The following is a 15,250-nucleotide window of genomic DNA, read 5'->3' on the forward strand; positions in this document are numbered from 1 at the left end:
AACATTTAAAAATTAAAGAGAAATATTATTAATTTAAAATAAAATAAAAATCAATTCAAATTATATATATAAAATTTCAAAAACAAAGAACAAAAGAGGTTAGATGCTAATAGACCTAGTAGGTTAAGCTTGTGTGCCTAGCCAGCTACCTAAAAGCCTACACATGCTTGGGTTGATTTTTTTTTATGGAACGAATAACACATCATCCACTTTATTATTTTTTTAGTGGACAATAGGTTGTTTGAAATATTTCTCGGTAACTTCTAGTAATTGAAAAATCGAGGTTCGAGTTTTGGACCCCAAAAACTTATTTTCACCTAATAAACATCCTTATAATATCAATAAATCAATCCCTCATCTCAAAACGTCTCCAATTTATCCAAAAACAAACTAGAAAAAAAAATTATGTCTTAATTTCAATATGTTTTTTCTAGTACGATGAAGGGTAAAAAACACTTCAATGAAATCTACCTCGTAAAATGGAACCAGTTGAAATTAAGAATGATATTTTTGTTGCTGCAATGTGAGAACCGATGATTTTCTCTTTCTTTCGCTATTTTTTAACAACTTTCTTTCTTTACCCTCAAACCTATAGGCTCAAAAATAAATAAAATGAAAATTTAGATAAAAAAACTATAAGGATTGTAAAGGAAGAACATGAAAAATAGGTGGACTACAAAGAGCTTTTTCATGTGAATTTAAGATTGGATACATAGTTTCTCATTGTTTTGCAGTTTGGTTCTTTTAATTTTAATTTTGTCTTTTTATTATACATTATAAGATATTGGTCATTAAATTAATCACAAAAGGATGTAATTGAAAAAAAATAAAGGACAAAAACAAAAATACTATGAATTACTATAATAAAAACCCATTGGCTTTTAGTTTATAATTAATTATTTTCTCCATGCAATTGTCATGTTAATTCTAGTAAAGGAAATATTGATTGATTTTGAATATTGAACACTAATGATTCTTAGACATTCAAAAAGATGCTTAAACTAGTATAATTTTAATATGGGAAACCTCGATTTAATCTCATCAATTAGATCATAGACCTAAAATTTTATCAATTTCATTCTAAATATTTCAAAAAAGTCTTAATCAAGTAAAGTTATTCAACATTTTTGCCAAATTTAAATTTTCATTTCAATGCATAAATATGCATGTTAGAATGAAAATATAAGTGTTCAACTATTCATCAACCTTTTCATCAAATTCTCTCTTGTACATAAAACATAGAAATTAGATGATTCAATTGAGAAAAGTAGAAAATGTTTTGGGTTTAATTATTAAAATTTACAGATTTGGATGCAATTGAAAGTGAGTATATAGGTTTGGACTAAGTTGAGGTTTCCCCCTCCAATTTTCAGGCAAGGTGGTTTTGTTAATGAATGAAGTATCTGTCACAAGGACTCAATTGCATAAATAAAAACCTCTCTGCTGCCACTAGAACCTTTGGATGTGGGTCAAACCAAATGTTATTTCAAGCGAGGAAAGGAGCGGCATGTCGTTGATCCACCCCTAGCAGAAATGGTTCGCTAAGTTGACATGTCGGCTGGTACCGAGTTAAAGAAGAAGGGAAAAAAGGACCCTTCTCAAGCCAAAGCCAGCCATTGTTGAAGGAAAGAAAGTGAAGATGGGAGGAGTGAGACAGAGAGCGATGACTACAACACTTCCAAAGCTGATACAAAGTCTCCGAAAGGAATGCCCAAAGCCAAGAATAAAGCAGTTGCCATCGCTGAGACGCGCTTTCTCTCTCTACGATCAGATCAATCTCATCGACAACGTCCCTGAAGACCAACTCCGTTTTCAAGGGTATTATTAATGATTTCCTTTATATTTTAGTAAATCAATTTTATAATTTATTCAAATAATCAAAATCCTTTTTTTTTTTTTTGAAAGGTATACTGATACGGGATTCAGAGTGAATGGGGTGGAGTATGAAGGTAGCTTGCTTTGTGTGGGCAACCTGCTCACCTCTTGGGCACCCAGTTCCTTCTCTCAGATTACTCCTGACAGGTCTCGTCTCTTCTCTTCCCTTCCTTTTTTTTTCTCCCCTTTCTGGGTTTCTTTTTTATCTTTGTTTTATTAAGCCATCCCATCAATCAGTGCTGAGGGTACTTTTTTGTTCACATATAAGGGGCATTGATAAAGATTATTAAGTTTAGTTAGCCCAAACTGATTTTAGTTGCTGTTTTATAATGTTCAAAACCATTTATTTTTTCTTGGTAAACTGATAACTCGTGCATATTCGCAATGAAAATTCAAATGTTAGGCTTTTTATTTGCTCCTTTTTGTGACATTTCGTCATTGTTGTGGCCATTTTGCAGTTTATCCATCTTTCAAATTGTGCGGCCTATACCAGGTGAGAGAGTGGGAGACTTCAATACCATTATATAAATGCGATTCTATAGGAGTGTTTTTTTTTGCACTTTTACTTGATTTATTCCTTGGCTCATTGCATGCTGCTTAAAATCGCAAATAATGTGATTAGAGAAAATCATCTGGAACACAACTCATGCTCATTTTTCTACTGTTGCATGCTCTCGTGCTTTTTAGTATTTTTATTGTTTGTTCACATAAAACATTAAATTCATATTGAATGTTTGATCCCAAGTTGGCTTGGTGGACAATTTTTTGTCGGGACTCCAACTGTGGGCACAATTAGAGTTGAGGAGGTAGAAAGTTTCAAACATGTCTTTTGTAATCATAGATGCTAAAGGATTGGTGGATTTTAATTAGAGACCAATGAGGGGAAGGACTAGTGAATTTTAGTGCAGAGACCAGCGAGGGGAAAGTTGAAGTTTCATCGAAATCCAAAGAGGAGGAGACATAAAAGAAGAAGACATTTTGTGGGGATGAATCCAAGCATGCTACTTACAATGGACAATCAAAAGCAAAGGCGAAAGGCAAAGGGTTCATAGCCAAATTCAGGTTGCTTTATTTGCAATGGAAAACACTTTGCAAGGGATTGCCAAAAAAGGGTACAACTTAAGCTGTAAATAGCACACATTAATCCATACTAATTGTCATAAAGACAAAATTTTCACACAAATTTTAGCCCATTGTGTGAAAATCTAACCCCCTTATACTCAAACCTTTTTCTCACTAATTCGCTTGTGTTTGCCTACAACTAAGTGTTTCACTCACCCGAAGAGGATTTCCTCACTCTTGTTGTAAACAAGTGGAATATACATAAGCAAATGAACAAAACAATGCACAAAAATTATAGAAAAAGTATCATTTTTTATTATACTCTTAACAAAAGAATTACGCAAGCCTTGTGTGTGCTATGCACTTAACTTGCATGCTATATAACATTTTATAGTTTATTTAAAGAACAAAATAAGCAAGTTACAAATGGGGAAACTGCCTCGCCAATTTCTAGTAAACTTTTGAATATATAACTACAAGTTTTGGCTAGTTTTATCCCAATAAATAATTGTCGATAACTGCTGCAACTTCATTGTTTTGCCTTTCACAAACCATTAGGCCAATTTTCCAAAGCCCATGTTGCCAGAATTGTTGTGTTTCTGCTTGTGTTGGACAATCCATCATCCAAGTCAAAATTCACGCAATGTATGAACCTAATGCTCGCACATACTGTTTTACGATACCTATCGATTTTTCCATTGTCCATGTGGGTTGCCAATGCATATGGCATCTTTTAGGCAGTGTTTTCATTGGTGTGACTTTGCAACTAGATCTCTAACAAACCTCCATTTCTAGAAAAACCCGAAGCCCTCGTCAGAATATAGATGCAAGGTACTCCTATACTTTGTCTTTAAACTATTATAAATTTGTGTTCACCCCACTTCACCAAGAGCTCCATTCGTTGATTTTTTTATGTTGGTCAAGTCTACGGTGGTCTAGGACTTTGACATTCCCATTGTCAAACTACTTCTGAATCATAGGAGGTGCATATTGTGACTTACTTCTCTTTGGATTTTCATGGAATGATTTCAAGTAGAAATGTGGAATATAAGATGAAGTTTCAGCCGTTCTGGTAACTTTAGCCTATACACCACTGCTCCCACCTTTTCCATGACTTCAAAAGGCTCGTCGTATCTTGACACCAGCCCTCGATGTCATGATGCTTAGATTGTTTGATCTAGAATAATTGAGAATAAGGGATTGCTCTAGTACTAAGATGGACTTAAGAACAAGAGACACATAAGACAAACAAAGGCAAAACTAGGGTTGTGCTGAGAAAGTCTCTGATACCATGACAAACTTAGAAAATTTTGAGCATGAAAAGTTATGTTCCCTTTATGGAGAATCGTTATTTATCTTGAATATGATTACAAGCTAAATTTTAGCTCCTATAAAATAATTCACCTGCCATATATATATTTTCCTAACAACTAACCTACAACTAGTATTTCCTAAAAAAGGAAAGAATAAGATATTTACAAATATAGAAGGTAATTGTCAAATGTCTTTAAAAAGACAGCTAATTCTTTTGACAGGTTGTGGATGCTCTAAGCAGGCGAGATGTGTTTGCTACTTTGTTTGCTATTATGCAGTTGGAGTCTGATAGGGTGGAGAGACTACACTAGGCAACCAAGGAAGACATAACCTATATGAAGCTAATCGACCTCATAGGAGAAGGGACAATATGACAATGTTGGTTGGAGAATGGCCTTTTTAATGCAAAAAGGGGTTAGATATATGTTCTGAGTTGGAAGCTGAGAAAGCACTTCATGTCAGAGACTCATGACCCATAATAAGTAGGCTATCTAGGACAAGAAAAATGTTGGTTCTCTTGTCCCAAACATATCATTGGCTGAAGATGGAAGAAGTCATAGAGTTGTAAGCAAGACATGTCTTATGTGCCAGCAGGACAGTGTTGCGGCAAAAAGAAGTGGCTTGTTTCAGCCTATGCCAATTCCAGCAAGACCTTAGGTATCAGTCTTGATAAATTTTGTTGTGGGGTTTTCGAAAGATGATGGAATGAATATTGTAATGATGGTCGTGGACATGTTCACTAAGTATGCAAAATTCATTGTCACTACGACACTATGCTAGGCTAAGGTAGTTGTGGGGTTCTACCAAAATGTGGTGAAATATTTCAGAATTTCATTGGACATTGTCAACGATTGTGATGTTTGATTCACGAGCAAATTTTGGACAACACGTTTAACTTGTGGAACTAGGCTAAAAATGGGCAAATGAAGAGGTGAAAGCTTTGTTGGAGGAGTGCATGAGACATATGTGACGACAATGTAACGAAACCAGTTAGAGTGGTTGGATAGTGCTTAGTTATGCTACAACCTCCACAAATCTTTAGCAACAGAAGCAAGTCCATTCGAGTTGGTGTTGGGAGCACAACCCCAAACTCTTGTGGAGATAACGATACAGAGATTTGGTGTGAAAAGTCCAACTACATGCAAGTTTGCTAAGGAGAGGCTTGAGCTGTTTGAATAGGTTGATGATAACTTGCGTAAAGTGAGCAAGAGGATGCATAAGTACGTAGGCCTGAAGAGGAGACCCTGGAGTTTGACAAAGGTGGCAAGGTGTTGTTCAAGTTAACTCTGCAGATTTGGAAGAAAATCATTGGGCAGAATAGGGATAGAGGGTTGCGTTTAGGTTAAAGTTATTGGAGTGGCTAAAACTTTATCATATATTCCACGTGAACTATTTAAAATCATTCCATGAAAATCTAGTGAGAAGCAAGTCCAGCGGACACCTCCAATAATTTAGAAGGAGTTTGACAATAGGATTGTCACAATTCTGAATCACCGCATTCTTGGTCATGCATAAGAAAAATTGGCGAACCAAATTCTTGGTGAAGTGGGAGAAGAACCAAGAAGTTTTGTGGGAGGACACAAATTTATGGTAATTTGAAGACAAAGTATAGAAGTACTTCGCTTCTATACCCCGATGAGGGTGTCAGACTCTTCTAGTAGAGGAGGTTTGTTAGAGGCCTAGTTGCAAGGGCATGCCAACAAAAACATTGTAACAAAGGACGCCATGGGTATTGATAGCTTGTATGGACAATGACAAAATTAGCAGGCAACATACAACAGTTTGTGCGAGCATTGGATTAATGCCTTGCACGAATTCTGACTTGGATGATAGATTGTCCAAGACAAGTAGAAACATGATAATTATAGCAACATGGGTGTCGATAGATTGGCCTAATGGTTTGTGGGAGGCAAACTAGGGAAGTTGCAACAGTTATCGGTAGTTAATTGTTGGAATAAAATTAGCTTAAACTTGTAATTATCTATTAAAAAGCTTGTTGGAAATTAGCGAGACAGTTTTCATTTGTAACTTGCATATTTTGTTCTTTAAATAGACTGTAAAATGCTATATAAGAAGTAAGTTATGTGCATAGAGCACACACAAGGGGCTTGTGTAATTTCTTTGTCAAGGGTTTAATAAAGATTGTGATTTTTCCTATAATTGTTTTGCATTGTTCTACTCATTTGCTTATGTATATTTCGCTTGTTTACAACAAGTAAGAATGGGGAAATCCTTTTTTAGTGAAGGAAACACCTAGTCACAGGCAAACATGACTGAATCGGTGAGTATGGGTAGAGTCTAGGGGGACTAGATTACCGTACAATGAGCGAAAATTTGTGTGAAAAATTTGTCGTGTTACAATTGATAGAGTAATGATGAAAAAGAGATGACCAGTGAAAAATATATATGAATTGTGCTTAATTGGATGTTGGATGTGGGAGGGTCCCATTTATGAATTGTGTTTAATTTACCCCTTTCATGCTAACAAATGTATTTTTGGAGACTGGGCAAACTGGCTAGAAGACTTTTATTAGTGACATCTAGTCAAAATGTGTAGTGACAACATGTCTCACCTGAATGGTATGTTTCTGAGATTAATAATACTAGAAGGATCCATGCGTTGCACCATACTTATGGATGAAATTCCTGCTATATCCACCATGCACTTGTGCATGAGTTTATTGTTTGACAAGGCATAGCAAAGGAGATTTCTTTGTTGCTTTCCTGTGGTGTTATTTACTTGCTCCTCGCACCATGATGTGCCCAGCTTGATCTCTGTTTCCTTTTAAAAACATGTTCTTAAGCTATTCTACGGTTTCGCCCTTGTTTCCTAGAAAATGGTTTTTGAAAAGTGCACAGTCAAACCAATATACATGGAATGTTGATAAATATAATGCAGCATTTACCACTTAGAGTGCAACAGAGAACATAAGGGGCAGACTTATTCCAAGTGTGAATTCAGGAACTTAGGATGTAGCGTGGTCATGTTGAATGGGAATGCCATGTTGGACTGGTAACTAGATAATAGAAGTTCCTTAACTAGTATTTCTATGACTTGATTCATAAAATGACTACCTGTGATACTAGCAGTGTGAAATAATTGGGGAATATTTTAACTAGAAGTTTCACTTAGTGTTTGTGAATTTTTGGATTTTACTTTTCCAACTATACTTGATTGTTAACAAACATATAATAATTGGATCACTGAGAGTTCTTTTCAAGATTTATCATCCAAAGATATGAAATGCTCTCTCAAGTAGGTGTGGAAAATTGTGATATCTTACTGTGACTCTGCTGGTTGCATTATAAATGTTGTTTTGACTCCTGACTCCCTTTGTTAGCCGATTCACCTGTGAATTTTTGTTTCAGAGATTTTGATTATTGGTTGTGGAAGATACACTCAACCAGTAGATCCTGAACTTAGGCGCTTCATTCGGTCTACTGGCATGAAATTGGAAGCTGTTGACTCGGTATTTTTTTTATATAGCTTTTTCTATGTATGAGAAAAAGTAAACCAAAATTTTGAAATGACTAGCAATGAGTTTAAACAATGACAAACTTACATACCAAGTTTGTTTGATCCATATGAATTTTGTAATTGTTTATGGAATTTTCCAAGTTGTAAATTGCCTTCTTGTAATCTCTGGATGATTAAATAGCAGTAAATGTTCTGTTTGGAAAGGAAAAACCTGATAACCTTCCCAGAAAAACTGATGACAGATGTCAAATGTATTCCTCCCGCATTTTAAACTTGATGAAATGTTGCTGACTTCCACTACAATGTTTATGATACCTTAGCTTTATTTTGTTGCAGAGGAATGCTGCATCAACCTACAACATACTGAATGAGGAAGGGAGGCCCGTGGCTGCTGCACTTCTCCCATATGGAGTTTCTTCATAATGCCTAAATTCTTGAGTTGCATCCTTTTCCAGTCAAATCTCCATAATCACTTGGCTGATTTAACCTTTATTTCACGCGAGGCCTCTGGAAAGACCTTAACTTGCTACATAGCCAGTAGCGACTTGCATAAGATTGTCAATTTACATGTATTTAGAGAAAGGTTTTTGTTAGGATGTGTAATATTCTGCATTTCTTGTGCTGATAAGAGAGGCTCATGCTACAAATGACTGTACTGACATTTTAATATCATCCTTTCCTTTTGATTTCCTTGCTGGTTGTTATTTATTTGTTTATTATCAGCCTTCTTGGTGGGATGTTACGCTATGATCTTGATATTTTGGGTGAGAGGTTGTTAGACCCTATCCTTGATTCAATGTCTAGGTTTCGATACTTGTGAAATGGGCAATAACTCCATTACTTTGTTCTTGTTCTTGTTCTTGTTATTTGTTTAGTGGAGATTTCATCATTATTAAGAATGGGTTTCCTATTATTTGATAATTATCCCATTTCTACAGCTATCCAACCATAATAAATACATGATGTTTACATTCCAAATATAAAATGATAAATAATTAACTCATTTTTAAATTTTGCTTTTTTTTTTTTTTCCATTCATATTAGAAATATGTATCTGGTAAGAACATGAAACCTCATAGTTTGGATGACAATGTATTAATTTCATAGTTTTTGCCCTGCGTTGCACTGCAAGTTAGATTAAAAATATTTTGAAAGTAAGAAAATTGTTTAGGCCATAAAAAATTATTTGATATTTTTGTTAAACTCAACTTATCAAGTCAATCTTAAATTCTCTTGACCCGACTCCTTACGTAGCTCGGGTTTAAAATTAACTCAAGCAAGAATTGATCTAACATGACCTTGTTGACTTGACGAGTCTAAACTCAATCAGGATGACCAGTAAAAAGTATGGTTTAACTTGAAAAAAATTTCAAGATGATATTTTTTTTAATAAAAAAATCTACATATTTAGATTGACTCGAGTTTCTCAGCTTAACTCACTAAACATGTGACCCAGATCATACATGTGACCCAGATCATAAACTTCACTGGGTTTCACTACTTTTTTAACTATTTTTTACTAAATAATATGATAACAAAAATAGACGCTCTTAAAATTGAGCATAAATCAAATATAGGGACAATTGTTTTAGATTGCGATAATTTCATAGAAAACAAATCAAAACAAAATTATGAAAACCAATTCAAAATTAACCAGATGTGAATTGGAAGATGAAACTTAAAAACAAAGAAACTATTTGAGATTGTTATTAAACCGGACCCAGCAGGTCAACCTTGAAATCTTTTGACTTGACTCTTTACCTAACTTAGGTTCGAAATTAACCCGAGAGTTGCTCTTATGTGACCCAATCAACCTAATGTGTTTAAAGGCAAGCAAGATGATCAGTAAGAGTGTGGTTTGACTTTAAAAAAATTTCAAGATTACATTTTTTTTTTAATATTGAAACAACAATATATTGGATCGACTTAGGTTTGGTGGCTTAACTCTTCAAATACGTAATCTGGATCATGAACTCCACCGAGTTTAAAATCTTTATTCTTAAAAACTATTTTTTATTTAATGATATGATAACAAAAATAGACGCTTATAAAATTAAGTATCAACTAAATATCAAGATTTTTGTTTAAAACTATGATAATCTCATAAAAAGTAAACCAAAACGAATTATGACAATCAATTCAAAATCAATAAAATATTAAAAAATAAAATTAAAAAACATCTGATAGGAGGAAGAAAAAAATTTATGATATATTTAAAAAAAGGAAAAGGAAAAAAAAGGATCCATGAATAGTGAAGCAGGTAGGGAAAAACCCAACTTTTTTTTTAATATATTAGTTAATTTTTAATTGAATTGAAAACTTTATTTAATACAATTAGGCCCAAAAAATCAAACTAAAAGAGAAAAAGTCTAAGGACCAATTTGTAAAAAAAATGATTGAGAAAAAAGTACCAAATCAAAAGGAGAAAACAATTTAAGTACTAATCTTTTAGCATGTCTAGATAATAATTTCCTTGTTCCTACTTTATATTTAACAGGGTTTGGGTCGATGAAAGAATTTTTCTATTGATAAAAGGAATATAGTGATTTGTGATTACAATATCACATTTAATAGTTAATATAAAAATAAATATTGAATTTTATCATAAACTATTGCATATGAAAATATAAATAATTAAATAAAAAATCAATTGCTTAAGAAATAAATTTGATGAAAAAACCAATATATATATAATGGAGTTTAAATTTCCCGGCTTCCTTTCTCATTTGTTTATATATATAAAAAAATGCTTTTCATACCCGCTCATATGGGTGGATAACCACCAGAATGATTAATTTTGCCCTAAGGTATTAACACCCTTTTTTTTTTTTTAATGATCCGCAAATTAACACTCACAAATACAAAGTAATATTTCTCAAATTAAATAATGTTAAATTACACACAACGCTATGTTATAGTTCAAATTATTATTTTTTAAAATATAAAAAAAACATTTACGTCATAGGAATTATTTAACATTATTATTAAATCTAACCCAACATGTGAACATTGAAATCTTTCAACCCGACTTCTTGTCTAATCCAAATTTAAAATTAATCAATGTGGAAGCTATCCTAATGTAACCTTGTCGACTTGGCAGATTCAAAGATTATTTTAACGACCGGTAAAAAGCATGGTTTGGATTAGAAAAAATAATTTAATATGGTATTTTTTTTAATATTGGGATGTCAACATATTAGATCGACTCAGGCCTTGAAAGTTAACCTGTCATTTTAAGATCTTAATGATGAACTCTACTAGATTTAATAAATTTTTTAAAATATTTTTCAAACAATAACAAAAACAGACACATAAAATCAAACATAAGACCAATATTTGAAGTTTATTTAAAATTATAATAACCTCATTGAAAATTAACCAAAAAAACTATCTCTTTCACAGTGAAGGATGTGCTTGGCACCCAACTTGTGATTTTATTTGTGCTTCTTCGTGAGCTGGACATTTTTTTCAAAAAAAAATAGACATGCAAGCTTTTCAATGCCTTTTTTTACATAAAAAAATCCTAATTATAAATAAAAAAAATCTAATGCACAAATCTAATTAAAAAAATCAAGAATTATCTATGTCAATAAATGAAAAAAGTCAACTAAAAACAAAACTAAAAAAATAAGAGACAAATATAAATTAAAATATTTGATCTTGCAACATATGATATTTACCTAGTCATATTTACTGAGTTTGTTTATTAAATTTAATTTCTTATTTAATCAAACAATAATAGAAATAAACATACACAAGAAATTGATTGAATAAAAAAATATTATGAAAGGCTAAACAAAATAAAAATATTATCTAAAAATAAATATCTTTTATTTTTTAAAAATAAAGTTTATCTATTTAAAAGATTAAAAAAATTAGATGAATCGAAAATATCCTTTCAAAAATTAAATACATATAAAATATCTATTTAAAAAATGCTAAATAATGTACAACAAAAAAAACATAGAGGAGAGATATTAATTGAAAAATAAATAAATAAAAATATTTTAAAAAGAGAAATATTAAAAAAAAAAGTTTCAATTAAAAAAACTGTAGCCGAGGTGTTGTGGCTTAACCCATTAAACTTGAGATCTAGGTTATGGACTCAATAATGATCAATAATCTTTTTGTTTATTTTTTTAATCTAAATATAAAATTAAAAAATTAACAAAAGCTTAAAAAAAAGCTCGAGTACGCAGTCCTATGACCCAACACGCTTGGGCCATATAAGGAAGAGCCCAGACCTGTCGCCTGCTCCTACTTTTTTGAAAAAAAAAAATACATAGATGACATGTTCTCTGCTGATGCGAATGATGTGCCGTCCGTGAGCTTAGATTCCAATCACAATTGTGATGGCTGGAAAATTAGGGTATTATTGTTTTTAGCAAAAAAAAAAAAAGCCTAATTTTTAAGCTATTTCAACCCAAAAACACTTGATTAAACATCATTAGAATACCTACAAACCAATCCATTAACCCAAAACACCTAAAAAGGGTTCAAAAATCCAAAATCAAATGAGGTTAGATTTGGCTTTCTCTATGTCGCACGTGTGCGGCTTCGCGGCGAATATTCCCCTTTATCAGGAAATGTATAATATCTATCTGGCAAATATGGAGAGATAAGAAATTCTTGTCTTTTATCAGTGAAAAATAGAATGGGAGTCGCCACCTAGTATTTTGGTCACTAGAAATCCTAACTGGTCTCAGAGATCGGGTACGAGGACTGGTTGCGTAAAGAGAAATTATTAGCACCCCAAATACGTCTTACCTAAGGTAAGCTGCATTGTTTGATTGTCTGATAAAAAGCTAAGGTGTTATTTAACTATTGGTCCGTCTAGGGTTCAAGAAAAGTCCTCCTCAATAAGGAGGTCCTTATCTTATCGGGTAAAATTCTAACCGTTTTAACGTCTATAAAAAAAACTATAATTTTAACATCAGGAATACGTTTTACGTATAAATTCGTAATCCCATATATTAAAAAAAACAAAAAGATTTTTTTAGAATTTTTGAAATATTGGCCTAGTTCTCGTGGTTTTAACAAACTTGTTGTTAAAGCCAAAGTGCATGCTAATACATATATTTTTTAAATTTCTTTTGTTGTATGAAAATATGATGTAATAATTTTTTTGTTATTTTGGAGAGACAAGGCCGTATGCATTAAAATAAAACACACATTTTTTTTTATTTTTTTTGGATGTCTTGATGAAAATCGGGTGTTTTAATACTGGATTTATATCTTTACGGTATAAAAATACAAACCAATATTAAGCAATTTTGATAAAAATATGCAGGAAAATCAACAATATTTTTTAGGATTTTTCAGAAATTTTTAAATTTTTTTGGATATATATATCTATATATATAAATAATATAAAAACATTATAATAAATAATATATAATATTAGGTGGGCTAGGCTGGGCCGGCCTCAACCCCAAAAGGGTTGGGCCGATCTAGGCCCAACAAACTCTCCTATCTTTGTCTGGGCCAGACCCGGCCCAGACAGCAGGGCTGGGCCAGAATCAGTCTGGCCCACAAACACATCAGAACTGGGCCAGAAGCGGCCTAGCCCAGCACTGGAAAACCAACCGGGGGGGGAATTATTTCCCCCCTCCCATCCTCCTGTAATTCCCCCCCTCCCATCCTCCTGCATGCAATACGAATGTTCTGCATGTAGGAGGAAAAACGGGCAAATAAAAGAGATAAAGGGGGGGCAGAAGAGTGTACCTGGAGCAGTGGAGGCGGTGGCGGTGTCGCGGCTGACGGACGGCGACTGACTGCTTCGCTGGCGGTGCTGCGGGGGGAGGCCGGTGGCGGTGTCGTGGCTCACGGACGACGACTCCCAAGCGACGGTGCTACTGTTTCAGGTGGCAGAAAAAAAAAGAAGCTCCTGCTCTTCCCTTCTCCTCCTCTTCCTCCTCTTTTTCTGCTACGTTTCCTTTCCCTTTTGTTCCGTTTAGATATGGCTTTTCAAAACCCGAACGCTTCCTGTGTCAGTGTCGTTTTTTCCTTAACTCTCATGGTCCCCTTTCCTTTACTTCTCACTGTCCCTCTCGGTATGTTTTCCTGGTTTTCTTTCCCCTCTTTTTTGGTCTATTCTCTCCTCTCCTGTCTTCGGTTCCTTCCTTTTTCTTTTCTGTTTTCTGTTTTCCTCCCCTTTTCCCCCCTTTTCGCGTGCTGGCGTTGGGGGGTATTTATAGGGCAAAAGGGAGCGGGGGCGTCCCTATTGCCACCCTATGGCAGCGCATGGGGAGCAGGGTTGGCTGCCCTGCCACAGCGCCGGGTTGGCTGGGCTGTGGGCGTGGCTGGCAGGGCGCGACTCCCTTGGTGTATCATCATGAGAGTGTGTGGGGTTTCGGGAGGTGGCAGGCATGTGGCGTGTAGGGTTCATTGAAGAAAGAAGAAAAAACTGCCTTCCCCTGTTGCACGTCCAGGGGAAGGAGAAAGGGGAACATTGTCGTTCAAAACAACACTGTTCTTTTTTAAAAAAAACATGAAACGACGCCGTTTTATACAAAACACGCCGTTTCATTTAAAGGTGGCGCCAACATTTGTTTCCCAAATCAGTCCTTAATTTATCCTTTGTTCTTTTAAGTCCTTACAATGTAATTTTGATTCTAAGAATTAATTCAATTGCATCCCTGCCAATTTCAGTCTCCGCCCCTATAGTTGGCTGTGCTTTTCACTTCAGTCCCTGGTCTCTGATTTATGCAATTGGACCCTCAATTGATCAATAAACTTCTAATTTTTTCAATTTGGCCCCTGATTTTGTTAATTACAGCCCCTATATTTACGCGCCTTTTCCAATTTGGTCATTGGTTTTGGATTTCATCAATTAAGTCCCTAATTGGCCATTAAACTTTAATATTTATACAATTAAGCTCCTGATTTGACCAAATCAACTCTTAAAAATTATAATTTGACCCTAGAACTTTAATTTCTTCCAATTAAAGCTCAAATTGACTTAAAAATCAACTTTTCTTGCAATCAAACCCTCTATAAATTCAATTAAACCTTCAATAAAATCCAATTAAGTCCATAAACATCCAATTTTGGACTTTTCTCTTCAAATTAAATTTTCTTTTCCCACAGGGCTCTCATCATTCAAGTATATACTGTAAAAAATTTCAATCCTTATATTTTTGAACCTCATTAATCAATTTTTCTGATCCTTTCCTGAGCGCTCTAACCTCTTATTATTTTTCTAATTTCTTCCGGCTATATATTTATATATTTATTTTTATTTTTGTGTGGGGACCAAAAAATGGGTTACAACACTCTACTTAAATCTATTTTTTAGATGACATTAGGCTCTAAATAACCATTATCAAGCCCCATCTCATCGTATAAAACCTGTGAAAACCATTTTGGTGGTTAGAAATGGCATGGACGATGACTTTCTCTAACTAGAATATAACAATCTCTCTCTTTCCTCTCTCTAACTAGGAGACAAAAATAATAAAAATTAATTTTTGTACTAAAATTGAATATTTAAAATTAAAGGGACCTAAATTGTAAAAATTA

The 15,250-nt window shown here is 33.8% G+C and overlaps 1 protein-coding gene across 1 annotated transcript; it reads left to right on the top strand.

Moving 5' to 3' along the window:
• Positions 1 to 1,548: 1,548 nt before the first annotated feature.
• LOC7469387 (uncharacterized) lies at positions 1,549 to 8,420 on the top strand. Its single transcript, XM_002320543.4, has 5 exons — positions 1,549 to 1,818; positions 1,906 to 2,022; positions 2,334 to 2,368; positions 7,621 to 7,721; positions 8,066 to 8,420. The coding sequence occupies exons 1-5, from the start codon at positions 1,640 to 1,642 to the stop codon at positions 8,150 to 8,152; spliced, it is 519 nt and encodes a 172-aa protein (XP_002320579.3). The 5' UTR covers positions 1,549 to 1,639; the 3' UTR covers positions 8,153 to 8,420.
• The last annotated feature ends 6,830 nt before the right edge of the window (positions 8,421 to 15,250 follow it).

The sequence above is a fragment of the Populus trichocarpa genome, chromosome 14 (genome assembly GCF_000002775.5).
Source record: "Populus trichocarpa isolate Nisqually-1 chromosome 14, P.trichocarpa_v4.1, whole genome shotgun sequence".
Taxonomy (NCBI): Eukaryota; Viridiplantae; Streptophyta; class Magnoliopsida; order Malpighiales; family Salicaceae; genus Populus; species Populus trichocarpa.